The following is a 26,297-nucleotide window of genomic DNA, read 5'->3' as shown; positions in this document are numbered from 1 at the left end:
CGTGTATTTTTTATTTTTACATGGCTTTTTTTCTTTTATATTACTTTACTCTTTTTTTAAGGACTTGATTATTTTAAAACTGTATTTTTTAATCTATGACTGTATATACTCTTTCTTTTCTCTCTCCTAAGCTTATGTATGTTTTTAAACACACTTTAACCTGTTAGAGGGTTTTTTGTCTGAATCTTTCTTTACTGTATATCTGTAATCCTTTTCTAACTGCATGAGCCTTTATACTGCTAAGTGGCTTTAGCCTGTTTTGCCAGATAGCTCCCTCCCTCAGGCAACTGCCAGAAGATGCTTTTCTGTAATACAGTCGGCATGAAAGACTGTGGGAACCGACCATGTGGCTTATCCCATGGTGCTGAGGCCAGGAGACGCATCCCTGTACTATGGCCAGCATGAGAGATATGAGACTAGGAAGTCACTCTTTCCTCTGATTCTGTGTGTCTAGAACTCTTTCCCAAGCTCTTTCTGGTTTTATGTGGATGTAGTTGCCTAACATTTGGGCTCTGTCTCATGCCCAAGACACTCCTAAGTAGCCATACAAAGGTTTAATATTAATTATAAATGCTCGGCCAATAACTCAGGCTTGTTACTTGCTAACTCTTACATTTAAATTAAACCATTTTTCTTATTTATGCTTTGCCATGTGGCTTAGTACCTTTTCTCACAGTGGCATGCCCATCTTTCTCTGTGCATTTTTTTGTGATTCTTGACTCCGCCTTTCTCCCTCCCAGCATTCCCAGTTTGGCTTTCCTGCCTAACCTTATTCTGTTCAGCTATACAGTGGTATATATTCACACAGTGTAAATGAATTTTCCACAATTGCCTTTCTTTTATTGATAAGATCAAAACCATTGAAAAGATGACCTAATAGCCTACTATGAAATTAAGAATTAATTTTATTAATACCACCTATGTTTTCCAAGTGAGAAAGTGAATAGCTAGTAATTGAGAGTGTACTCGTGTGTGTGTGTGTGTGTGTGTGTGTGTGTGTGTGTGTGTGTGTGTTGGGGGCATGTGTACACCTGAACATGCACTCAGATGACCTCTACCACACTCACTGAACCTGTAGTTAGGCTGGCAGCCAGCAAGCCCCAGAAATCCTCCTGTCTCTAGCCCCCTTCCCAAACCAGCACAGGTGCTCACAGCCATGCCTGCTTTACCCTCGGAACTATCTCTCCAGCCCTTAGAACTTTTTATTTAAGCAAACTTATTAATTCCAGAGAAATTGCAATCATGTATTTCTACAACCAAAATGAACACTAGTGAAATTTTAACTGGTTCTTGTAGGGTAAAAGGGCCAGCCAAAGAAACCTACCCTGGGTCTGAAACAAGAGCCAGTGAAAGAAGTACACTCTGGTTCTGAGACCTGAGCCTGTGAAAGAAATACTTTAGCTGTGAACCCAGAACTAAAATAAAAAAACAAAAAACAAAAAAACCCAAAAACATGCCCTGACTCTGAAACCAGTGTCAAAGAAACACATTTTGTCCCTAGAATCAGAATCAGTGAAAGAAATACGCCCTGGCCCCAAAACTAGAGCCAAACAAGCTTAAAAAGGCCAGTGAAAGAAGCACAGTTTGGCTTTGAAATCAACTAAACTAACCAATTCCTGAGCAGGAAAAACTAAACAATTCCTCATCTCCCTGGGGAAACCCCTCCCCTAAGAAGCCCTGCTGTTCAGTATGCGGCTGCTCTTCTTCCACCCTGGTAGAGGCAGCCCCTCTCCTGAATCCTTCCCTCCCAATAAATCTCTTGAACAACGTTTGGGTGAAGTCGGTCTTTCACTGGAGCAGAGATGGAGTGGAGGGAACTGTAATAACACTTTCAATGGGGAAACCTTCCCCTAGCAGAACAGAGTTTCAACACTCACAGCACTTACAACTTCTCTGGGGAAGCCCTTTCCTGCAGAGCAGAGCTGTTACATTGGGAACCCTTCCCTAGAGCAGGGCTGTAAGCTGCTACACTTTCTGTGCCCTGTGCTATTCCCTGGCTCCCGATTGCCAGAGCACTCTTCCACCCGAGCTGTAACACTCAGTATTCCCTGGCTCCCGACTGCTAGGACCCCTTTCCATCTGAGCTGTGACACTTACAGTTCTTAGAAAGAATATTCTGATATTTAAAATTCTTGTGGTCTTGACCAAAAGAGTTAAGCATTAGGTTGTCATGAAATGATGCATGTGTTTACTGTCTCTTTTGCTCAGATACTGTGAAGAGATCCCAGTGGTAATACACAGTGAGCAGGCTTCAGTTTGCCACATAATATGCATTCGTTCTTAGGGCTCCTTCCCATGGGCTAGAACTCCTGCCCAAAGACACTGGGTGCTGTCTGACAGGCTGCTTTAGAAACAGGGAGCTTTAACTCCTTATGGCATGTCCTTGTTTCAGTCCTACTGACTCTTTAATAGCAAAGAGAAAACTAAATCTCATATCTCAGGACATGTTAACTAGTAATTCATTAATGTAATTTTATATGTCCACTGTATCGTATTTGTCTTAATATAGATGGTTTAGACATACAAGGAGGAAACTGTAAGGTCTAGGGAATGGCAAGTTCTCAGTAACGTTTGTTGGCTATTTGAATGGATGATATGGATTTGGGGATGAATACTGCAGAATTCTCTAACCATCACTTAACTGTAATATTTATTCTGTTCAAATATGGATGTTCACAATGTAAGAATTATAACTCAACTAAACTTTTTAAGTTTAGTTTTATTTAAGTATGTATGTGTTCATGTTCATGTGTGTGCATATGCACTTGGAAACCAGAGGTCAGCCTCATTCCTCAAGAGCCATCCACTTTGTTTCTTGAGACAGAGCTCACCATTAGGCTAGGCTGACTGACCAGGGATCCTGTCTCTGCCTCCTCAATGTTGGGATTACAACTGTTTATGCAAATACTGAGGTCAAAGTCAGGTTCTCTCAAGCTTGCCAACTAAACATCTTACTGTTTTCCCAAGTTGTGTTTATGCATGCCAAGACTGAGGGAAGAGCGGACGTGTAGCATACAGTCTGCCTGTCTCTACCTGCTGCTGTGGTGTCACCATGGAAACTACTCCTTATGCCAGGTCTGTGCCCTTGTTCTCACTGTTAACTTCAAGCCCCTGAGGAGCAGGTTCTTGATGCTGATAAATACTTCATTCACAGTAGATGCAGCAGAGACTATGGTAAGAGGAGAGGGCCTAACAGTTTTCACTTCTTAGTTAAAGGTGAAAGTTCATACTCCACTGCTCCTAATGATTCCTGCTACCTTTTCTCTCCTTAGTAACATCCGCTGCTTCAAGATTGACCAACCTTCAACAGGAGATGCATCTGGAGCCCCAGCAGTATGGAGTCATGGTTACACTGAAGCATCAGGAGTAAAAAACAAGTATGTTGAGTAGAACTTAGAACCAAAAATGCCCGTGTCTGCTTCCTTCCTTGGGTAGGAGACCTGGTGGCACACATCCTTTTCTACTGTGGAGGTTCTTAGTGTGTGTTTCTCCAGAATGAGATTCACTCCTCAACGTCTAAACACCAGGCTGGGTACCTGCTCTGCATCACATACTCTCCCTTTGTGAAGGATGTTGATAGGATATGATGTAACTGACACATTATATCTATGTAAGCTCCAGTGTTTGGAAAAGGCCTGAGTATTGAAATGTATCTCTGCTCCTTTGAAAAGCCCCTTTATCTTTCTGGGAAACCTGTTTACAAGAGAGAAATAGCTAATTGTGTATACTCAGGATCACAGTGCTGAATGGAATATGCCTGGGGACTACACTAGCTTGGTAGCCTTAGTTCTTGATACCCCGTTGCATCATCTTCTTCTCTTGCCACCAATAGTAGTTCATTGGGATTTCTTTTTCTGACCTACTTCACCAGTCACCCCTCTCTCCAGTACAAATGTGAATTTTCCTGAGATATAGTCATGCTGATCAGACTTGCTTATTTGTATGAGGAGGTACTGATGAACAGACACACCCACCTTCATATCTGCCTCACCACTACCCTAGACCCACTTAATCAGAAAGTTTTAGAGTTTCCTGAGGTATTATGAAGTGTCAACACCTGAAAACCACAGGCTTTCTGAGTGTTCTTCACGGAGCCTGAACGTGGGGCTGTGCTGCCATGCCAAGTCCTTATCTGGGCATCGGAAGACCATGGGTCCCTTCCTTCTTACCTCTCGGGAGACTTAGCAGAACACCTGCCTGGGCTCTGGCTGTTCTCACTTAGTGCTATCATTGTATTAAGAGATTAACATATTCTTCAGGACACTTGGGATGCCTCTGTGGAAGCAGTTACATGTTAGACTAGAAAAACTGTCTTACAAATTCCAGGACGAAATTGCTTTCTAATTCCAAGACATTTATCATCTACTTGTTTATGTGAGTTAAACAAACAACAATTAGACCTGGTTTTCCTCCGTATTTTTTTTAACTTAAGGTTGAGAAAACTATCTAATTGACAAATGTGCTGACCTGTGAGCTATTAGAGTGAACATACCTGCAGGCTGCCAGCTGGATCAAAAAAGAAAGCAAACAACAACCCCTAAACCCAGTGTACCCTACCCTCATTTTTTTTCCCAGCTTTTGACTCTTTGACACTGCTAGGACTAATCACATGTGTTTGGGGGCATTATTTTGAGAGTCTTTTTTAAAATAGGTATTTTTTTTAGATGTTCTGTGTATGTTATTCCCTTACAAATGAACTAGTCCTTTGAGCCAGGAGCCAGCTGTCTGCTCCCTTGGGGACAGGGAGCATCTCAATCTCTCCTGGTCTCCATGTGGAAGATGCTTTCTTCTTGTATTGGCTCAGATCCTCAGGAACCCAAGCAGGGAGCTGCACTTGGGTATTTTGGGTCCTTCTCAGACCAGAGAACATGGAAAGCTTCTATAGAAAAGGAATCTGAGGGAGCCCCTGTACTTAAGAAAAACTACATCACTCCATCCAATGGAGGAAAATAGAATTTTAGATGATTATAAAATTGAACTTTATTTCAGAGTTTCAAGCCTTGTATTAAGGTCTTTGATCAATTTTTGATTTGTTTTTGTACAGGGGAAAAATGGGGATTTAGTTTAATTCCTCAATATTTGGATGTTCTGTTTTCCTGGCATCATTTGTTGAAGATAATGATTTTTTTTTCTCCAGTGTATGCTTTCAGCATCTTGGACAAAAATCTTGTGACCACAAACAAAGACTATGGCTGTAGGAAGAGGGGATTGCTTGTTAGTTCCTGGCTGCTCAGCCCTAAAATAATCACACAGAAACTTGTATACTTGGCCCGTTATCTCTGACTTCTTATTGGCTAATTCTTACATCTTAATTTAACCCATTTTTATTAATCTGTGTATTGCCATGTGGCAGTGGCTTACCCGCAAAGATTTGGCATGTCTGACTCTGGCAGCTCCGTGGTGTCTCCGTGACTCTGCCGTCTTCTTCCCAGCATTCCATTTAGTTTTCCCCACCTACCTAAGTTCTGCTCTATCAATAGGCCAAGGCAGTTTCTTTATTTATTAACCAGTAAAAGCAACACACAGACAGAAGGACCTCCCACACATTTCCCCTTTTCTGTTTAAACAAAAAAGGAAATCTTTAACTTTAACATAGTAAAATTACATATAACAAGACAGTTATCAAGCAAGAATTACAGTTACAGTATTTATATATAACTTCCAAAACTCTAGAATTGACAGAGACTTCTCGTTGCCTGGACAGTCACTTAAAGTTCCTCTGTACCATTGGGGCATCCATCTTCAGCCTACTGGCCCATAATATCCAGCAGACTTTTTCACGACACAGAAAATTTTAAAGACAATTTTGCTTATATTGGCAGTTTACCAGTCACTTTCTTTTGTATCCTGCAGAATGTCTAGTAGAGTGTTTAATGAAGCAGGAACCCCAAAGGACCATCTCACCTGTAGGCAAGTTCAGCAGTCATTTCTCTGTAGGTCCTGTATGCTCAGTTAAGCAGTCCAGGCAAGAGCAGTTTCTTGCCCAAATGGCTAGCAAACTCCATAAGAAGCCTCTTTGATGCCCATCTTTTTCTTGAAGTTATTGGTGCTGCCAGGAGCAAATGTGTTTCACTGTCATGAAAAGTCCTAAGTTCTTAAACATTTTAAATGCCATGTTTTGAAGGTTTCTGAAAAAGTTGAAGAATATCTATCTAACTGAAATATATCTCTATACATCTAGAAAATCTAACTAACATGACTACAAGCTTTACTATAATAGATGATTATCTATTAACTTATATTTTTAATTATACATTATATTTTTTAATGAGCTATACAAACACAATATCTTATTCAAGAACACATATACATATAACAAAATTGGTCTTAAATTTATATCAACAAACCAAGATCCATATCAGTACAAGTTAGTTATATCTATATCATACCCCCTTTAAATGTAAACAAACATTTATAGACAACATTTGGAAATATGGGTGTAGTTTTGTTCATACTGTTTTCTGCTGATTGGAGGCACTGTTAATTAGGCCTTTCATGTGTATCCTATATGCTAGGTTCATCTCAGTCAACAGTTGGGTGTAGTAATTTTTTGAGTGTTTACGGCGACCTTTCAGGGGGGTCTTGGTCCATCATACCACACCAGTCTGGAAGCAATCCACAGGTTCTCATCCTCTGTGGAAATGGAAGAACCTCTTTTCCAAAGGAACATATCCTTAGACTCAAATTTTAAAGTCAAGATACCTTTATAATATACATGCTGGTTTAGTTTAGCAGCCCATACAATGAAATGTCTCTCTGTACTTAGCTCCTTTACAGTGAAAAAATTCAGAGAAAACACAATAATGTACATAATCCAGACTCTCTCTGTATATTTCATCTTTACGTGGCTTATTTTTCCTTTACTCCTTTTAATCTATGATTGTTTGTACTTTGTCTCTTTAAAGACTTTTTTTTAAAACAATTCACTTTTTTTTAAACTCTCTATATACTCTTTTTCTTCTCTCTCCCAAGCCTATGTACATTTATGCAATACTGTGACCCATTTAGAGTTCTTTTATTTTTGAATCTGTCCTTATTGCATTATCTGTAATTCTTTACTGTCTTGAAGGCTTTTAAAATGGTAAGCAGCTTGATTGCAGCTACTCTGGATGCTGGTTCCACCTGTCTCTACTTTCAAAATGGTGGACGTACCATTGCTGCCTGGTCTGGTAGGAGCTGCACTCAACATTTTAACTCTGAGAATTAGCATGCAGCACATAAACCCTTTTTATCTGAAGTAATAGCTAAATCTGCCTCTGCGCGGCCTGGAAATATCTCTGTGTATGGCAGCAGAAATCCGCCATGCTCTCCTGCCTGTGTAAGCCTAGTAGACCTGATCCCACTGTCTGAAACCAATAAAAGCAACGCATAGACAAAAGGACCTCCCACACCATATGGCCGCACATATGGGGCCTACACAGGTTCAAACCTCTCAGGTTCACCTGAGAAGGTGAAGTGGACACAGACTCCCACCCTTACCCAAGAAGCTATCTGCAGTTGATACTCATTTGCCAAGGAAATATTAGTTTTCTCTAATGGGGTCTCAATAGGTATATTAACTACACTTCAAGGTAGACCCCCATGACCAGGAATGGTTGGTCAGTACAAAATGAACTCAATGATATTTTTGTTTTAAAAAAAATAACATATGTATCTTTTGACTGTAGCTGCGTGGGTTTATTTCTGGGTCCGATATTCTGTTTCTTTGATTTGTGTGTCTGTTTTTTATCAAAAACTTTGCTGTTTATCCTACAATAATTAGTTGGGTACTACAATTTTTAACTCAGCATTGTCATTTGTCCAGGATGGCATAAACTATCCAGGGTCTTTTGTACTGGTATATGAATTTCAAGACTGTTTACTCCAGTTCTGTAAAGAATGCCTGGAATGAGATGGGGATTACATGAAATATAAATTGCTTTTTGTACTACAGCCATTTCAGGAAACTAATTCTGCAATCCCTGGGTGTGAGTAGTCTTTCCATCTTGTATTTATCATTCTCTTCAGTGTCTTAAAATTTTGATTGTAGAATTTTTTTCACTCTTCTGGTAGATAAATTCCTATGTGTTTTATCATTGTCTATTTAATATTTTGTATTTTAAGCTACTATGAGCTATTTTATTTCTCTGGTAGCATCTTGGGAATCTCCTTGGTATACAGGACAGCTGCTGATTTCGTGTCTTGTCTTGCTAACCATTGGCAGTTCTGAAAGTTTTCTTGTGGGTTATATTGTCTACAAATACAGGGGTAGTTTGACACCCTCTTCTTTCCTGTCTGTATCACGTTTGTTTCTTTGTCTTGTCTTGCTGCTGTAACTAGAGTTGAAGCTCTATATTGAATTTTGGTGGAAAGAATAGAGATCCTTCCATCTCCTTAGATTTTATTCACATTCTTTCTCCAGGGCCCTAAAGTTTTTATTATATAAGTCTTTCCCAAAGATATTTTCCTGATTTCTTTTTCATTGTTTGTCGTTTGTGTATAGAAAGGCAACTGATTGCTGTGTGTTCCTGCTACACTTTTGAAAGTGTTTCTCATCTGTAGAAGTTTCCTGGTAGATTTTAAGGGTCTTTTATATATATAACTGTATTGTCTGCAAATAAAACCATTTTGGCTTCTTTCTCTGCATTTTTCATTTCCAGTTTTATTTCACTTTGAGTTCTCTTTAGTGATTCTACTTCTACTGTCATGTCTTGAATGTTTTCATTATTTCATTCCAGTGTGTATTTTCATAGTTCATTGGGCAGTTTTTTTCGCATCCTCTTTAAGGTCCTTTAACTTGTTCACAGTAGCTATTTTGAAGTTATTGTCTTATGCCTCATTTCCCAGGACCTATTTAGCAGGGTTGCTGAGCCCTGGTGGGAGCACAGGTGCTCTTCTTGTGTTTTGCACTGGTATCTCTGCATCTGGAGTTAGGATGATTGAAGCAATTCTAGGTCCAGATATTTGGTCTTGTCTTTGTTGGACTGATGTTCCATCCCTGGTTTCTGCTTCCCTCTCTGGACCTTAAGAAAGTGTTGTGGCTGTGGGTTCTCTGGCATCGAGTGCTTCTGCAGGTCCATAGGTGACAGAGTGTACTAGAGATGGGAAGAAGAAAAGGCTGAGAAAGGTTATGGGAAAAGATAGGGGTCCTGTCCACACCAAGAGGCAGGGTTCCCAGGGAGTCGAGGTGTGGTGGGAAGAGGGGCTCCTGCTGGTAGGACAGAGAAAGTGTCTGGAGAGGCAGGTGTGATGGAGGGGGGGGGTAGGTGGGAGGATTCCTGCAACTAGCTGCTCCAGGGCTGGGGTGGCTGAGACTAGTGAAGGACAGTGGAAGCTAGACTTGGGTCCTAGCTGGGTGTGCCTCTGGGGTTCAGGTAGCAAGTGTTTCTAGGTACCAGTGGCTAGAAGGTGATATGCTGGTGTGTATCTTCTTACTTTTGCCTATTTGCCTCTGTGTAAATTTAAAATGTTCTTTTTTTATAAGCAGCATATAGTCACATCTCTCTACCACCCCCATTTGATTTTTTCTGTTTTTGGTAGGTAGTTTTAGATCTCCTATTTGTATCTAATGAAAATATGTTAAGTTTAAATTTCAACTTATTTTTTATTTTTGTTTGCTTTCTTTTAAAAATTTTAGTTTTTCCTTTTCATAATTTTTTGGGTTAAATGTTTTTATCTCATTTTTCATGTTATCTTCCTTGTTTCAGTTGTGTGTCTACCTAAATGCATGTGTGAATATATGTGTGTTGCTTACAGTGTGTGTCAGTGTGTGTGTGTGTGTGTGTGTGTGTGTGTGTGTGTGTGTGTGTATGCTGTGTATTTGTATTTGTATATTAGGGTATGTGTGTATTTGTGAGCATGTGTATGTGTACTGTGTAGGGTGTGTATGTGTGTTCATGAGTATGTGTGTATACTACTTAGGCTTAGTATAATCTTTTATTTATTGCACCTTACCTCTAATTCTATATCACTTCATGAAGAATCTTAGGAACATCTCAACTTCTGCCTCTGCCTTTGTACTTGTTGCCTTGTGTTTTACTTACGTGTTTGTTATAAAATTCAAAAATATGCTTTTAGTATTATTAGCTTAGTGTTCTGCTTTCTCAAGTAGTGTTTCTCAGCATCAGTATTCTGGACATTCAGAGCCAGGTGGTGACCGGGGAAGAGACCTTCATCATATTTACTTTGGGTTTGAACAGCGTTTCTTGTCTTCATATGGTAGGTGCCACACTCCCATTGTGGCAGTAAAACATGTCTTTCTCACTTGTTCTTTGTGGTGTACTTCATTGTTCTGTAGACATCAGGTCTCCTTTTGTATTTCTTACAGTGAAATCGTCAGGTGGGAAGTCCTTTTGTTGTACATCTGAAATGTCATCAGTTTTAACTTTTCCAGGCTGTTTTGTGTAGGCGGATTTTCCTTTCCTGCCATCTTGCTCCTAAGTCATGACACAGAGACTTTTATTAATTATGAAAACTTGGCTGATATCTAGGCGTGTCCCACTAGCTCTTATAACTTAAATTAACCCATTTCTATTCATCTACTTGTTGCCATGTGACTCATGGCATTTACCTATCCTCTTGCATATCTTGTTCCCTTTGTGTTTTACAGTCCTGCCTATGCTTCCTGCCTAGCTGATGACCATGTCATTTTTTTTTATTAAACCAATAAGAAGGTGCCTTGGCAAAGACACATCTTAACAGTGTACAAAAAGATTATTCTACAGCATTTTCCCCTTTTTGTCTGAATATAAAAGAAAGGATTTAACTCTGACATAGTAAAACTATGTATAATAAGAACAATTATCAGATAAGAATTACACTCACAATTTTCAGTCCTTTTTTACTTTGTAATTTGGGAGGAAATACTCCTATCTGTCTAAAATATATCTCTATACGGCCATGAAAATATACCTAACATGACTATAATTTTGATTGTTATAGATGACTATTAGCCTGTATTTCTTTATTATTCTAAATAGTTTTTAAGAACTAAAACTTTATGTTGCATTTTTATAATAGCTATACAGGTACAATACCGTAAACTAGAATAGAAACATATATACAGTAAAACAAAAATAACTTTAAATTTGTATCAGTAACCAAAACCCATACCAATGTAAAATATTTGAGACTATTGGTTGTTCAAAAGTAAACTCAACAATCCACCCTTTTGTTCTATCATTGAATTTAACTCTTTTGTTTAGCGTTTTTCCTGGCCATGACCAATAACAGTTTGTAATCAACCCTCCAAAATGATGACAATCATCTGTAACCCATTGAATGACTAAAAACCACCACCACCCCGCCTCTAGGGAATGTGGGCGTTGTGTTCTCTAGACTGTTTCCTATTGTCTGATGGCACTGACATCTTTAGGAGACCCTGGAAGTACGTATATTAATTATAATGGTCAAGTCCTGGGATAAGTTAGCTATATTATTTGTTGTCCAGTCTTTGTGCAACAGGAAAGTGTAAGGTTTATCTGAAGTCCTGACTAGAGTACTCTGTGAGTCTTGACCATCTCAATCAAAAGCTTTGAAGTTGTTCTGTTTGCAGAACTCTGAGGAACCTACAACAGAGGCACTCTGAGAGACTGGATCATCAAGGCCACCCGTTTTCATTGGTGTCTAGTCCCCTTGTTCTGAAAACACATAAACTTTTAAAGGTAACATGCATATCTGCATTAACACAAGTATGGAATGTGTGGTGTGCACAAGTCAGTTAAAGATGACATTTTTGTTATATGTTTGATCAGGTAAAAGACAGCCGTAAACTTTATAAGGGTGTTTGGACTGTATAATTAAACTGTAATATGTATCTCTATCATGCCATATGAACGGATGGCATGTAATAATAAGTCATGAGGATTTTGTAGCTAATAAAATTTATCATGTCTCATCTTATCTCACTGCTGTTCCCATGTCAAGCGAACAGCTTACACATCACCTGCCCTGCAGTCTTTCCCAAGGCAACACATTATCCAACTTTCATTTTGAAGTTAAGATATTTTTAAAATATATACGTTGGTTTAATTTAGCATTTTCTATAATTCAGTGTCTTTCAGCATCTATTATTTTATGTACATTTGCATTTAAAAATTCAGAATTAACGAGACACCATATAGGGTCCAGACTCTGTGTATTTTCAATTCTTATGTGACTTAGTTTTTAATTTTACTTTACTCTTTCTTTGAAAATTTTACTTTATTTTTTAAACTATTTTTTTCTATGAGTGTCTATACCCTTTTTTATGTTAAGCCTACACACATTGTTATACACACTGTAATCTGTTAGAGTTTTTTTTTTCCATCTGAACCAACTTTACTGCATATTTGTAACCTTATCTGTCTACTTGAGCAAAACTTTAAACCTGCTTCGTGGTTTAGCTCTTGGTGCACTGGCAACTCATGCACACTGGCACCTCCAGGAAACAGGTCTCTCTACTGCAGCCCGCACAAGGGAGCACCTCCAGGAGACAGGTCTCTCTACTGCAGCCCGCACAAGGAAGCACCTCCAGGAGTGGGGTCTCTGTACTGCAGCTGGCACGAGAGACACGAGACCAGGAAGTCATGTTTTGCTCCATTTCTGTGTGTTTAGAAACTTTTTTTAAGCTTTCTCGGGTCTTATGTGGATATATGTGGTTGGATATTGGTCACCATATGTAGGTGGATTTTTCTGTCCCTCCTGGCAGCTACCAAATCACAACACAGAAACTTCTTACTATAAAAACTTAGCCATAGTTAAGGCTTGTTACTAACTAGCTCTTACAACTTAATTTAACCTGTATCTTTTAATCTATATTCTTTTATGAGGCTCAGTTACCTTTATTCTGTATGCTGCTTGTTGCTTCCTCTCCATCTGGCTGACAATTCAGCCTTCTCTCCAGTGTTCTCTCTACACCGAGAATCCCGCCTACCTATTGGTCATTCAGCTTTTTATTAAACAATTCTGAGTAACACATCCTCACAGTGTACACACAGGTCTTTCACTGGTTTGGGAATCTAGACTGCTTTCTATTTAGTACTGGAAGATTCTGTTCTGTAGTCACCTGCATTTTCGCCACAGGGAGTCTGCTGCAATTCTGGCTTTGCACCGCAATCCATCCTCCCACCTTCATGCTAGTTTTTAGTAGTTTGCTTTTGTTAAGCTTCAGTTAAGTTTTTCCCCTATATCTCTTACAAGTAGTTTATTGACCTCCTTGTATCCACAGGTTTATAGTTTTCATCAGATTTGAAATTGTAGCTATAAGTGTATAAAGTTATTTTAAGTCCTCCTTCGCATTCATTAAGCTTTCTGACATTGTTCCACCACTCTCCTACAAAGTCCTCTTTCTCTGTTCTGTCTTCTTTAGCTGTTGTTTTGTGGGATTTGTTGGCAGGGTCTTGCCATGTAGTTCAGGCTGGCCTTGAACTTTTGATTCTCTCACTTCCGCCTTTCAGGTGCTAGGATTATGTGTATGTGCTGCTGTGCCTGGTTTCTTGGTTTTATATTGGAGGCAGATCCTGCCTTCTGGTCTTCCACAGCCAACACTGTTGTCTTCTTCCTTCAGCTCCAGGGCATAACCAGTAAATAAGCAGGGTGAACACCACTGGCTGAATGCTAATCTTTTCTTTTATTAAACATTTCACATTCTTTATTTCCTCCCTGTGTTTAATCTGTCACTCTATTTTGATGTGAGAGTTTTCCTTAATAACTATTTATTGTATGCATGTGTAGGTAGGAGATTATGTTCTAATATTTATCATTCCTCTTACTCTCCATTTTTCATTGCCATTAAAAATACAATTGGAGCTGGAGAGATGGCTCAACAGTCAAAACCACTTAAATTCCTCTTGCAGATAATTCAGGCTCAGTTCCTACTGACTTCCAGAACCCATGTCAGGACACTTAGGCTGCCTGCAACTGCATTTTGAGGGAGGGTGATGCCTCCAGCCTTGTAGGCATCTGCATTCATGTGCACACACATCCCAACACCCCCCCACACACATACACACTTAAAGTCTTTTTAAATATTAGAAATAGGATCTGGAGTGGCCATTCCACAGTTAAAAGCACACGCTGCTGTTGCAGAGGACCTGGGTTCAATTCTAGCACCACATGGCAGCTCAAGACCACCTGCAGTTCCAGTTTAATTGCCCTCCTTGGGAATCCACACGCATTCATGTGGTATACATACATACATGCAGGCAAAACATTCACACCTATAAAATTTAAAAAATAAATAATTTAAAAAATATTAAAATCAGAAGAGAAGGAAGAGAGGCAAGCAGAAATTAGTTGATAGAAACCATCTGGGATCTGTTAACCCAGATCTTCCTGGAGACAAGAAGAAACAAACCAGTGCATTCCTTTAAAAAAAAAAAAAACAAAAACAAAAACAAATGAGTTGTGCACAGGGAAGGAAAGATGAATGGGCTCATCTCAGAAGTATTCTTACCCCACAGGCTATGTGTCGCAGCGCTGTCTGTGAATAACTTCCGTGACAACCGGGAGGCCCTCTATGGTGTGTTTGATGGAGACCGGAATGTGGAGGTGCCCTACCTTCTCCAGTGTACCATGAGTGACATTTTGGCTGAAGAGCTTCAGAAAACAAAAAATGAAGATGAATACATGGTCAATACTTTCATAGTCATGCAAAGGTAAACAACTAGTTCTTTTTAATTATTGCTTGTTTATTCTAAGACATAGTCTCACTGCATAACCAGGTCAGCCCTGCACTTCAGAGCCTCCTGTCCCAACTTCTTGAGTGAGGGGTTATAGTTTGTGTCCCTGGGTCTGTATTCTCGCTCTTTCGGTGTCCTAAGGGATTGACTGCAGTTCAGTTTGAAATGTATTGATGTCAATCTTCAGTCACTTGTCTCTCAGAGAACTGGGCCTTACTGGCTTCTGTTGATTCCATATTTTCATCATTTGTAACACCCAGCCTCCCCCAAACCACAGGCTCCTTAGACCTCCTCGTATGGTGGAGTTATGGACCATTTCTATCCCCGTTGGTTGACCAATAGGAAATGTTTTCACTGGTTTAAAATTGAATGGGTCAAATTTAAAGCTAGAGTTAGAACATTCTTTATGTGTTACCCAGTGTGGAAGCAAGTGTTGCAGACTCCTAAGCTGCTACCTGTCACTCACACCTGCACCAGAGCTTTGGGTCAAATACTGTAAGGACTCCTTCTCTCAAAAGAATTTTCAGTCATCTGTCACCTTGAGGGCTTTATAGATTGTACTGGAATTGCCTCACTGTGAAGTGTCCTGCAGACCCTGCTCTTACAGGATCTAAGGATTCTAGTGCTTTGCAGTTATAGCAGCAGTGGTGCCTTCCTCTGCTTCCTCTCCCCATGGATAATCTGACAGAGATGATGGCTTTGTAGCCAAGGCAGGTAGTGTCTGCTATGGAACGGTGCCCTGAGCAGCCCTCACAAAGAACTGTAACAGTCAGGGTTCTGGCTCTTGCTTCCAATGCATCCCATCTACCAGATTCCTAGTGGGTCCAGACAGCAATTGAGCACAAGTTTTACCAAGTTAAATATTCTAATTACCTTACGTGCCCTGAATTTTTCCTAGTGGGATATGCATTGCTGCTCTTCAGATCTTGCTTGTAAAACCAAGGTACATAGAGTTGAAGCAGAGTGCATTAAGGCCTAATAGGCTGTGCAGTCAGGATCCTGGCCCTCCAGTCCTGAGACCACCTTAGATGCTCAGCCACCACCCTGTCCCATGACTGGAAACAAGTCATACACAGGCACACATATATGTACCATGTGTGCACATGTACACACATATGCATACCCTATACATAACCCTCTAGCAGGCTCTGGTTGCAAAAGCCCCTCCTTAGGAGGACCAACTTTGTGTATTTGAAAGTAATGCTGTCTTAAAGTGTACACTGGTCAGATATAGCCATGGATGACTGGAAGCTAGAATTTAGATATGTATATACTAGGCCTACTTGCTGAGTCTTCTTGGTGACTTTTATCTCTTAGTTAACAGGGTATAGGAGCAGTGAGCACTTCAGTCTTTAGAGTAACTGCCTATTTTTTGTGCCTTGTTGTCAAGGACATATGGCTAGGCTATTCCCAGCTGCTTAAATTAGTGCTTCAGGATGGCAGCTTTTTGTTTTGTTTTATGACTGTCAAGGCTCATTATAGGAGCCTTGGAGGAATGACATTGGTGGGACCTGCAGTCCGCGTTCTTTGCACTTTTTGATGGTCAGCATTTTAGGTGCTTCAAATGTTCAATAAGGACATGGGTTAATAGACAAATAGAAGGATAAAGCAAATCACATGGTGGTTGATACCAGAATGCTGTCCCTGTATGCTTTGTAGAATAAAGAGTGCTGATCAAGAAATTCTTGGCTGTACAGGGCAAGAATAGAGCATTGCCCTGATGCTTCAGAAGGATGGTGCTTAGGGTTACTACAGTGCCTGCATGGACATCCTGTGTTTGTTCCTATTCTGATTTATGTAGGAACAGAGATGCTTTGGAGAAGTGGGTGGGGAGAGAAGCAGCACCTTCTTGATGTTTTGGAATGTACTGCTGGGGCCACATAACTGACGCAAGGCAGCCGGCTGGACACAGCAGGCCAGGACTAGCAATGTGGGCTTTTAACAAAAGCTGACACTTCCCTCCACATATGAGCAGACATGTGAGTGTGTTTGCTGTCAGATTCCAGAGACCTTTTTCTTCTGAGAAGCCAAGTGGCTTTAGTGGAAAGGGCCAAGTCTAATCGCTAGTCCTGTGCACTGATGTAGTCCTTTTTTTATAAACAAAATATGCTGAGGCATCTGAATGTTCACCCTTTTCTTTGGGTTCAGGAAGCTGGGAACTGCTGGGCAGAAACTTGGGGGTGCTGCTGTCCTGTGTCACATCAAGCATGACCCTGTGGACCTTGGAGGCTCCTTTACACTGACCTCTGCTAATGTTGGCAAGTGCCAAACAGTTCTCTGTCGAAATGGGAAGCCGCTGCCTCTGTCTAGATCATACATCATGAGCTGTGAAGAAGAGCTGAAGAGAATTAAGCAGCATAAGGCCATCATCACTGAGGTGAGGTTTTCCTCAGACAACAGGGGCATAGCCCCCTCTGGTGGAGGCTCCTCAGGAAACGTTTGTCTTCGGAGGACATTCAAAATTAAACATTCCCGAGTAAATTCCGTGGTGCTGTCTTTAGATTATTGTAGGATATCCCTATAGTTTATTATAGAATAGTAAAGCATTCGTCAGTTGCCATGGAAGCAGGAATACTTCCTGAATACTGTCCCAGTGGATTTCCGAAGGCTGGTTAGGTGGTTGAGAACTCAACTCCTGAAATCACACTGCTCGGTTGGTGTCTCAGCTTGACCAGTTGCAGGATATGACCTTTATACCCTAAGTCTTCGTTTTCTCATGTGCAAAGTAGGGGCCTTTTTTACTTCATATAAACTGTAGTGTCTGAAACAGTGTAACTGCTTCTCTTTGGGCAGTGGAGTAATAACAGTCCTTAGGGGACAGGACACAAGGCCTCGAGATGTATTTGATCATCAAAACTGGGGTACTGCTGCCACATAGCGAGTAAATCTAGGTAGGTGTATGAGTAAACAGCTTACAGTGCAGGCACAGTCTCACAACAGAGATTATCTGGTCCCAAATGGCAATAGTCCTGCTGGTGACAAACTCTAGAATAACAGTGCAGCATGAATCCTTGTCAGCGAAACTTCCAGAGTAGCTTCTGTGGCTCTTCATTTACTAATTCGCCAGCATGGTGGTCACCCAACATTAGCCTGGAAACACCCAGAGATACGTATCTGCCCACAAGGCCTAGTGATCAAACTTCCACAACAATGGGTTGTAGGGTGAAAGCTAGTGTCCAGAAGGGGAAAAGGGGGCTGTGTTGAGTACCCAAGAAAAACACAAGCCTGCCATGAGACTATAGAAGTGAGTCCACGTATAAGCTTAGTTCTTGTCTGTTCCAGTCGCTGAGGATTAAAGGAGATGATGAACACAAATTAGGGGCACAGTCTAACATACAGAACATAGTGAACTACGTGGTCACTGTTACGTGCCAGCTCTGAAGAGTAAGATGTCTGCTGCCTGACTCAGTTTGCAGGTCAGCGTGTTTCCCCCTTTTCTGTGCTGCTTCTCTTCCTCACTTTCATCTGCTCCGCTCGGTCTTCAACAATGAGAACTTTTCACTTGGTTGCTTCTGTACCTTGAATATGTTCTCAAAGCACACACTGATGAGAAACCTGAAGGGTGGCTGGAGCAGCAAGGATGATCTTGCCAGATCCCACACCAGGCGCAGCGGATTTTATTACTAGAGTCGAGGGAATGTAAAACTACTTGAAAGCCTGTTTACTCTTCTTAGTACCTATACTGTCACCTTATTTTAAACATGGCTGGTGAGGTCATGTTCATGGGGAAAGGCAGCCAAAAGCCCAGGTGGAGGCAGGCGGTGGGGCTGAGGGGCAAGGGCATTCTCTGGCAAAAGCTTGCTCATCCAGAGGCTCACAAAAGTGGCATTTTTCATTGTGAAACTTTCTGTGGGAAGGAGTGTTAAAACTAGGACATAGGATAGACATGGCTGTAAGCCTAAGCCCCTCAAATCTGGAAAGTAGAGAACACAGCTGCTGCATGTAGCTAGGATCTAAAAGTACTCACCTTTTACCCAGGCAAATGGCCTGGATTTGGCTGCTGCTCTAAACAGCATGAGCCATCTGAACTTTGCTTTCTACGTTTGTCCTTGGAAGTTGGGTTCAAGGAAATCATAAGAATAGATACTTCTGCCAGACAGTGGTGAGACACACCTTTAATCCTAGCAATTGGGAGGCAGAGGCAGGTTGGAGGCTAATCTGGTTAGGACAGCCAGGGTTACACAAAGCAACTTTGTCTCAAAACAAAACTAAATAAATAAAAAGAATGGGTAGTTCTGTTAGCATCACCTTTTCAAATGTATGTGATTTGTGACCCAGCTACAAATGTCTGGGTGCCACACAGGACCCCCTCGCCTTTCCATGTGCTGGCTGTGCCAGTAACAAAGGTGTGATGTTGTCTCTGGGTGACTTACCTTTCTAAAAGCTAGTGAACATGCATGTAATGTGAGGCTGGATGTCAGTTTGTGTAGTGGTGTTTCATTTGTATTTACCTGAAGATGAGAGAGTAAAGCAACCCCACTGGTCAGCCTTGCAGACCAGGCAGTGGTGTCACACACCTCTAATCCCTTAGCCACACTAGTTGCCATAGAAACCAGGTGTTGCATGCATTTATTCCCAGTGGTGCATGCCTTTAGTCTCATCCCTAGAGATTAGAAGATGGAAGGAGACAGCTCTCAGTCACAGTCTCATTCTGAGATTCCTGGAGGCAGGATCGCCATTTTCAGACTGAGGTCGAGGTAAGAGCCAGTGACTGACAGTTTTGCTTTTTGGAGCTTCAGGCAAGCTTTATTTATTAAAATACAAATAAAATGCCACTACAGCTTGTCATGAAGAGATAGGTCTTGCCATCTAGTATGAATGTGGTCCCTATTAAAGGAATGGCTGAAACACTTCCTTTCGCCCTGCTGCTCCTTCCTAGCCCCGATCTACACTTTAATCACTCTATGTAGGGCCCCTTGCCTGGTCTGGCCAACTCTTCCTGCAACAGTTCCCTCTAATACTTCCCTGTGGCCAGGAGGGAGACTGCTCAGTAGCCACGTGTGCTCTTTCCTTAACTGTCTCTCTGGAAATTCTAGGATGGCAAGGTGAACGGAGTGACAGAGTCCACACGCATCCTGGGCTACACCTTCCTCCACCCCAGCGTGGTGCCTCGGCCCCATGTGCAGTCAGTGCTTCTGACTCCACAGGATGAGTTTTTCATTCTGGGCAGTAAGGGACTGTGGGACAGCCTGTCCAATGAGGAGGCTGTGGAGGCCGTGCGCAATGTGCCGGATGCTCTGGCTGCTGCCAAGAAGCTGTGTACTCTGGCCCAGAGCTATGGCTGCCATGAAAGCATCAGCGCTGTAGTAGTGCAACTCAGTGTCACAGAAGACAGCTTCTGCTGCTGTGAGCTTAGTGCTGGAGGAAGCATGCCACCACCTAGTCCAGGCATCTTCCCACCGTCCGTCAACATGGTGATAAAGGACCGCCCCTCCGATGGACTGGGTGTGCCATCCTCCAGCAGTGGCATGGCCTCTGAGATCAGCAGTGAACTCTCCACCTCTGAGATGAGCAGTGAGGTGGGCTCCACAGCCTCTGATGAGCCCCCATCTGGAGTCCTGAATGAGAACAGCCCCGCCTACCCCAGCGAGCAGCGCTGCATGCTGCACCCAGTCTGCCTGTCTAACTCCTTCCAACGTCAGCTGTCCAGCGCCACTTTCTCCAGTGCTTTCTCTGACAATGGCCTTGACAGTGATGATGAAGAACCCATTGAGGGTGTCTTCAGCAATGGCAGCCGGGTAGAGGTAGAAGTGGACATCCATTGCAGCCGGGCCAAGGAGAAGGAGAAACAACAGCATCTGCTTCAGGTGCCAGCTGAGGCCAGTGATGAGGGCATTGTCATCAGTGCCAACGAGGATGACTCTGGTTTCTCCAAGAAGGCAGACTTCTCTGCTGTGGGGACCATTGGGCGACGCAGGGCTAATGGCTCTGTAGCACCCCAGGAAAGGAGCCACAACGTGATAGAGGTCGCCACAGATGCACCTCTCCGAAAGCCGGGAGGCTATTTTGCAGCCCCAGCTCAGCCAGATCCAGATGATCAGTTTATCATACCCCCAGAGCTGGAGGAGGAAGTCAAAGAAATCATGAAACATCATCAGGAGCAGCAGCAGCTGCCACCACCACAGCTGCCCCAGCCACAGCGGCAGTTCCAGGTGGACCACCTGCCAGACTGTTACGACACACCACTATGACCCAGTCTGAGTACTCTTTTAAACAATAAACTAACCAGGAGAGTCTCCCAGGCTCACATTAAACCAGGGGTGTTACTCCATGCCCTTCTCCCAGACACTGCCCCACCTGTCTCTGCAGCTCATCTGTAGGCTCTCTTTGTATTGGTTACTTTTAATAATTACCACTTTTCTTCTAGTGACACTTTACCAATATGATTTAAATTTGTTAACTTTTTTCCCTAACATATCAAATATGTAAAGACAAAGAACAAAAGGTTTAATATATTACAGAGAAACAGTTAATGATAATGTAATTTTTAAAAATTACTTTTTGTTTTATTTGGAAGGCAGGCCAAGTTGCCATTGCTAAATGACTTAATAATATTGTAATTGTGTATTTCTTTGTGGGGAAAGGCTTTTTTTGTCTTGAAAATGATAGACGTTTGTAGAATATGGAGACTAACTCCTAGGAGTTGCTTTACTCTGTCAGGTGACGTAAGTCACTGGGATTCACTAATTTTCTCTGAGAGAACAGTTGATTGAGAAATTTCTATTGTAAATAGTTCCATGCTGCACAGTGATGCTTGAGTGTTTGTAGTCTTGGCGGAAGGACACAGTCTAAAGAACTGACTTCTGCCCCTTCTGAGGAGCCTTCCCTGTCCTGTCCCCTCCTCACTCATCCTCAGTGTGGGCCATTTGGTCAGCGTGTTTCTGTGTAGATACATGGTTCTGAAGTCATTGGACAAGAGCCTGCTCTTGGGAACCCCAGAACATTTTGCAGACACTTTTTTTCCCGAGACGGGGTTTCTCTGTAGCTTTTGGTTCCTGTCCTGGAACTAGCTCTCATAGACCAGGCTGGCCTCGAACTCACAGAGATCCGCCTGCTTCTGCCTCCCGAGTGCTGAGATTAAAGGCGTGTGCCAGCACCACCCAGCTAACACTTTTTAATTGTGTTCCTTCCTGCTGCCACAATCAGCATGACTGTATAGAGTCCCTTAGATTGTCTACACATCCAGAGTTATATTGAAGCAGAATGCACAAATGGACATGTCATAATTTTTGTTATAATAAATATGAAATTTACAAGCACTGGATCCATGAGCTTTTGTCTCAGCACCCAGGTATATCTTACAGTCATACCATCTTGCATTTGAAAGGAATAGATGCAAGATTGAGATTCACCAACATTATGGACTGCAGTTTGTGTGTTTCCTTAATAGTTAACAAGTTTGACTGCAGAGAATGAGGTAGTAAAATTGACCTTCTGGTCATCTGTATACACAGCTGGTGTTATCCTTTTCCTCTTAATATGATACAGTGAAGACACTAAAGGGGGGCTAGTTGGAGATTGCATAGGGGAGAGCTCATGGGAAGCATCTATTCCTGCAGAACCACGTTGGCTTTCAGTTCTTCTAGGAGATCATATGAACGGGTAATGTACCTTTTATTGTGACTGCAAAGCAAGAGCTGTATGTGGAAGACAGGTGGCTTCCGTTTCTATCTGTCTCCCCTCAGGTCTGCCCAGAATAGTATTGAACTAGCCCAGACCACTGACTGAGGCCACAGGAGAAGGCCTAGCTCCCTCCAGCACAGTGCTAGACCCAGACCCAGTACTAAAGGAGTTGGATTTCCAAAATACGGCAGACACCTTCTTCCTTGCACTGGAAGTGACATCATCTCAGGAGCCTGATCCTGCCCCATTCTCTAGCCCTTCCATCCCTTATTCTGCATCACACCATGTGGGTCATGGATCAGAGAAGCCACACACAAGTGTCTAGTTTTTCCCAGTGCCTTACTTCCTGTCAAGCTGGGCTAGCTTTCCAGATTCCCACTTTAGCAGAGTTCACATGTCACCTTTGTGGAAGAGCCTGTGGAGGGTGTCAACAGAGTCAGTGAGTACTCGTGGACTACTTGATGGCACCAGAGGCAGCTTCCCACCAGGCCCAGCAAAAGGATGTGGGAAAAAGCAACAAGACAGAGGTATGTGTGTGTTCCCCGGTTCCTTCAGTGCTTACATCTCTGTCCATTCTGTCATTGAGACACTGTGGACACACTGCATATGAAAAACTGTGGAGATATAAGTTCCCTTTGGAAACTTGGGATACCTAGTACATGGAGAGGGGAAGTTTCTTCTGTTGCATCCATGTGAAGGAACTAAAGAGGTACAGACTTACCAACTGGTAAGTCTCCATGGTTTTATGTATGAGCCTCCCCAGTTAGTTCCTAAGAGGAATTTATTCAGTTCTTGTAACATGACAGCTTTTCTCCCGCACCAAATTCTGTTCACCAAGATACCTTCTAATACTATATGTAATGCTGCTTATAAAATGAAGTGGGTTTTGAGCTTTAAAGTACTTAATACTTGAAGACCCCTGAAGCTGTGACATCAGCACAGTGAGTATTAAGGAGAAAGGATTTCACTGAGGGTGTATTCGCCTCGGTGAGGGAATCCAGACCACTGGGAAAGTTTGTGAAGAAGAAGAAGAGGAACTGGGAACCACATGGGAGCACGAGGAAGGCTAATGACTTGCTAGGGCCTGGACTCTGGTTCCTGTTGGATCAGTCACATGCTGCCAGATACAGGCCTCCAGGCTTTCTGCCCTTCAGCTTAGCCTGGCCCTCCAAACTCCAGGCCAGGTTGGAGCCAGGGACCCAACTAGGACCCTGGTTTCTTTTGCTTGCTTTTGTTATAGCACCGTCTACTGGTAGGTTTAGCTTTGGGGAAGATATGAGCTCCATACTGCCGGAAGAAACTGTTTAACAGTTTTCTTCGAATTGTAATAGAAAGTAATTCTCGCCACTAAGTGTGGCAGTGAGGCTGTATCAAATCCTAGTGTTCATTGAACCTTGTATCAGTTTCTGCTTTGTAAGGTGGTGTCATTGGTGACCACTTAATTCCTATAATGCACGTCTGTCCCATGGGAAATTAAAATACTGAAATGTAATCATAATTGTAGTTCTATCTAGCATTTGCCTAGCCCTGCAATCCCTGGGGCTAGGCAACAGAGCAAAACAGAAAGCTGCTGTGGTTTGCTTGAAATCTTATGGAGTAACATCTGTGATGTCACTGTTGGCCCTAGCCCATGTTGCTGGGTTATGTTGACAGTCCTTGGACACTCATGAGAAGGTCTTTTGAATTCATCCCTGATGCAAAGCAGAAGAGTCTCCATAAAGGTGGGGATTGTACTGTCTGTAACTGCCTCCCCAGGGACCATATCTGCAGCTCAACAGGAGCCTTACGGTAAGAGTCATCACTCTTCCAGCATAGAGCAAGAGCACAACACAGTGCTGTCCTAAGTAACAAAGGGGAGGAAAGACAGATTGTGGTGGGGAAAGGCTCCGTGTATTTCCTGTCATTGAGTACTGCTTTGTTCTTCTAGTTCAGCTCCTTAATACCCATGTTATAGAAATGACTCTAGGCAAACTGCTTCTGATCTGGACTGTATTGATATTGATAGATATGTTTGATATGTGTTTAAAAATGCAAATAGCCCTAAAGTAGTTGTGACTGTTTTGTTTTTCCCTAGCCCTTACCCTACCTGCTCTATCAATTGGAACCAAGTTTACACTTAGGCCTGGTCAGTTTGGGGATGACCATGATGGAAAAGGAGGCCTTGAAGTCCGCACCCCAAATGATTTGCATGTTGAATGCACTCAGCCTTGATCAAGAACCCATCACTGACTCAAAACCTGAGGCACCCGGTTGAGCTGTGATGATGGCTGCTGGTCTTGAGAGACCTTGAGGGTCTAAGCCAGCACACAAATGTCAGAAAACAGAATATGTTCCCTCAGATGGCCCCTTTGCTTTCTAGAACACATTGAACAAACACATCAAGAAGAAATGGGCAAATGGCCCTCAAGATGCTTTCCCTATTCTGGACCTTCCCCACCCTGAATTTACCCATAAATAAGTACAACATTCATTGCCCTTTGCTTTATTTTGTTCCAAGAGCACAATGCTCTACCCTGTGTAAAAGGACAAGCAACAGAGTGTGTGGAGAATGTTCTTGCTCCTTCTCACAACTTGAATTACTCTTGTCATTCTTATTTTCTAAGGACAGGGAAGTGCTGCTTGCTTCACACTGAAATCTTTCACTTTCTGGTCTTCTGTCTTGTTCCCGTGAACTTGGACTTTTCCTCAAATGGCTAAGTCTGCCTGTTGAAAAGACATTAAAATGACAGTTGACCTTTTTTTCATTGTTGTATGTCCAGTCCTAGACCCTGTTTGAACTCAACCATACTCATTTCCAAGTCTTTAAGAAAACTGCCTCCCAAATATGCCTGGAAGTGCCAAAACTATCTTAGGATTAAGAGTTGCCTGTAAGCCAGGACTAAACCAAGCAATGTTCTTATTGGCCACCTTGAAATTGCCTGGCACAAGTGAGAAGAAAACACAGAACATGCAACAAACCCACTTAGGAGTTTATTAGAGGGGGCATGTACAGGCCTGGGGAATCGGTGTGCACACAAAGAGAAAGATGGTGCATCCAGAATTTTATAAGCTACCTAGCACATGCACATAGCAGGTTGGTATGACTATGTCATACGCAGATGATGGGCTCACGCATGCATGCATGCAAGGGCTTACCTGAGTCATAGTGGATGTAACCACACATGCACACGTGTGGGTCACACAGGGCCCTTTAACATTCAGGCACTTTTGCCTGAGGGCATGCAATACTCTAGAACCTGGAAGTGCAGCCCTATTTGTGGCTGAATAATTACACTCCTGATCCAGCATACTTTTAATGGCTACCTGTAGAGTGCCTCAGCAGATTATAAAATGTGCCATGCCTCCCAGGAGCAGCAGCCACCTATCACAGGTAAACATGTGTCCTCTTTTCCTATCACATGTCATTTACATATATGTTTCACCTTTGTCCTCCAATTATCAGTTGAAATTCTGTGGGACTCTGCAACCACCAGTGTCAGCAGAGTGTTGATCTGCCAGAGGCAAGAAGGAAATGTAGTTCAGTGCATTTAAGCCTAGTGTAATTGAGTATGGGGAGACATTATATTGAAGCTCAAAGTTCATGCCACTTCTTCCAAGAAGATGAGTTCTAGAGATAGGCTGCGTGCATTAAGGGCATAGGGAAGGATCTGGAGTGGTCTTGGTCAGACAGATAGTGAAGGGGTCATTTTGGCTGTTAGCTACCTCCAGTCCTGGTTGTGCGAGTTTAAGGGACACCCTCACCCCCGCTTATACAGTTAATGAAATGTCATCTAGACTATTAACTATCTCCAGTCCTGGTTGTGGGGACTTGGGGGAGCCCCTGGTCACGTAGATAATGCAGAAGTCATCTAGACTATTTTACCTCTGTTGTGAGAACAGGTAAGGCCTGGCCCTTCAGATAATACAGGTCATCAGTCAGCTCCATTCTCAGCCTTCTGGGTGGAAAAACAGGTCAGCCCTCTGAGTTTAACATTTCTGGTTTCCCTAGAGTGATCTGTGAATGCAAGGTGGGACCATTTTGCTCACAATAAAACT

The 26,297-nt window shown here is 42.3% G+C and overlaps 1 protein-coding gene across 1 annotated transcript in view; it reads left to right on the top strand.

Moving 5' to 3' along the window:
* Positions 1–21,895, top strand: part of Phlpp1 (PH domain and leucine rich repeat protein phosphatase 1) — a 216,948-nt gene extending 195,053 nt beyond the window's left edge. Inside the window, exons 14-17 of the mRNA XM_075987628.1 lie at positions 3,273–3,377; positions 14,421–14,615; positions 16,788–17,016; positions 19,676–21,895. Coding sequence (XP_075843743.1) covers positions 3,273–3,377; positions 14,421–14,615; positions 16,788–17,016; positions 19,676–20,830 — 1,684 coding nt within the window. The 3' untranslated portion in view covers positions 20,831–21,895. The remainder of the gene's footprint in view (positions 1–3,272; positions 3,378–14,420; positions 14,616–16,787; positions 17,017–19,675) is intronic.
* Positions 21,896–26,297: the final 4,402 nt, after the last annotated feature.

This window comes from Microtus pennsylvanicus, chromosome 10 (genome assembly GCF_037038515.1).
Source record: "Microtus pennsylvanicus isolate mMicPen1 chromosome 10, mMicPen1.hap1, whole genome shotgun sequence".
Lineage (NCBI taxonomy): Eukaryota > Metazoa > Chordata > Mammalia > Rodentia > Cricetidae > Microtus > Microtus pennsylvanicus.
The sequence above is the reverse complement of the archived record's forward strand: the minus strand, read 5'-3'. Positions and strand labels throughout refer to the sequence as shown.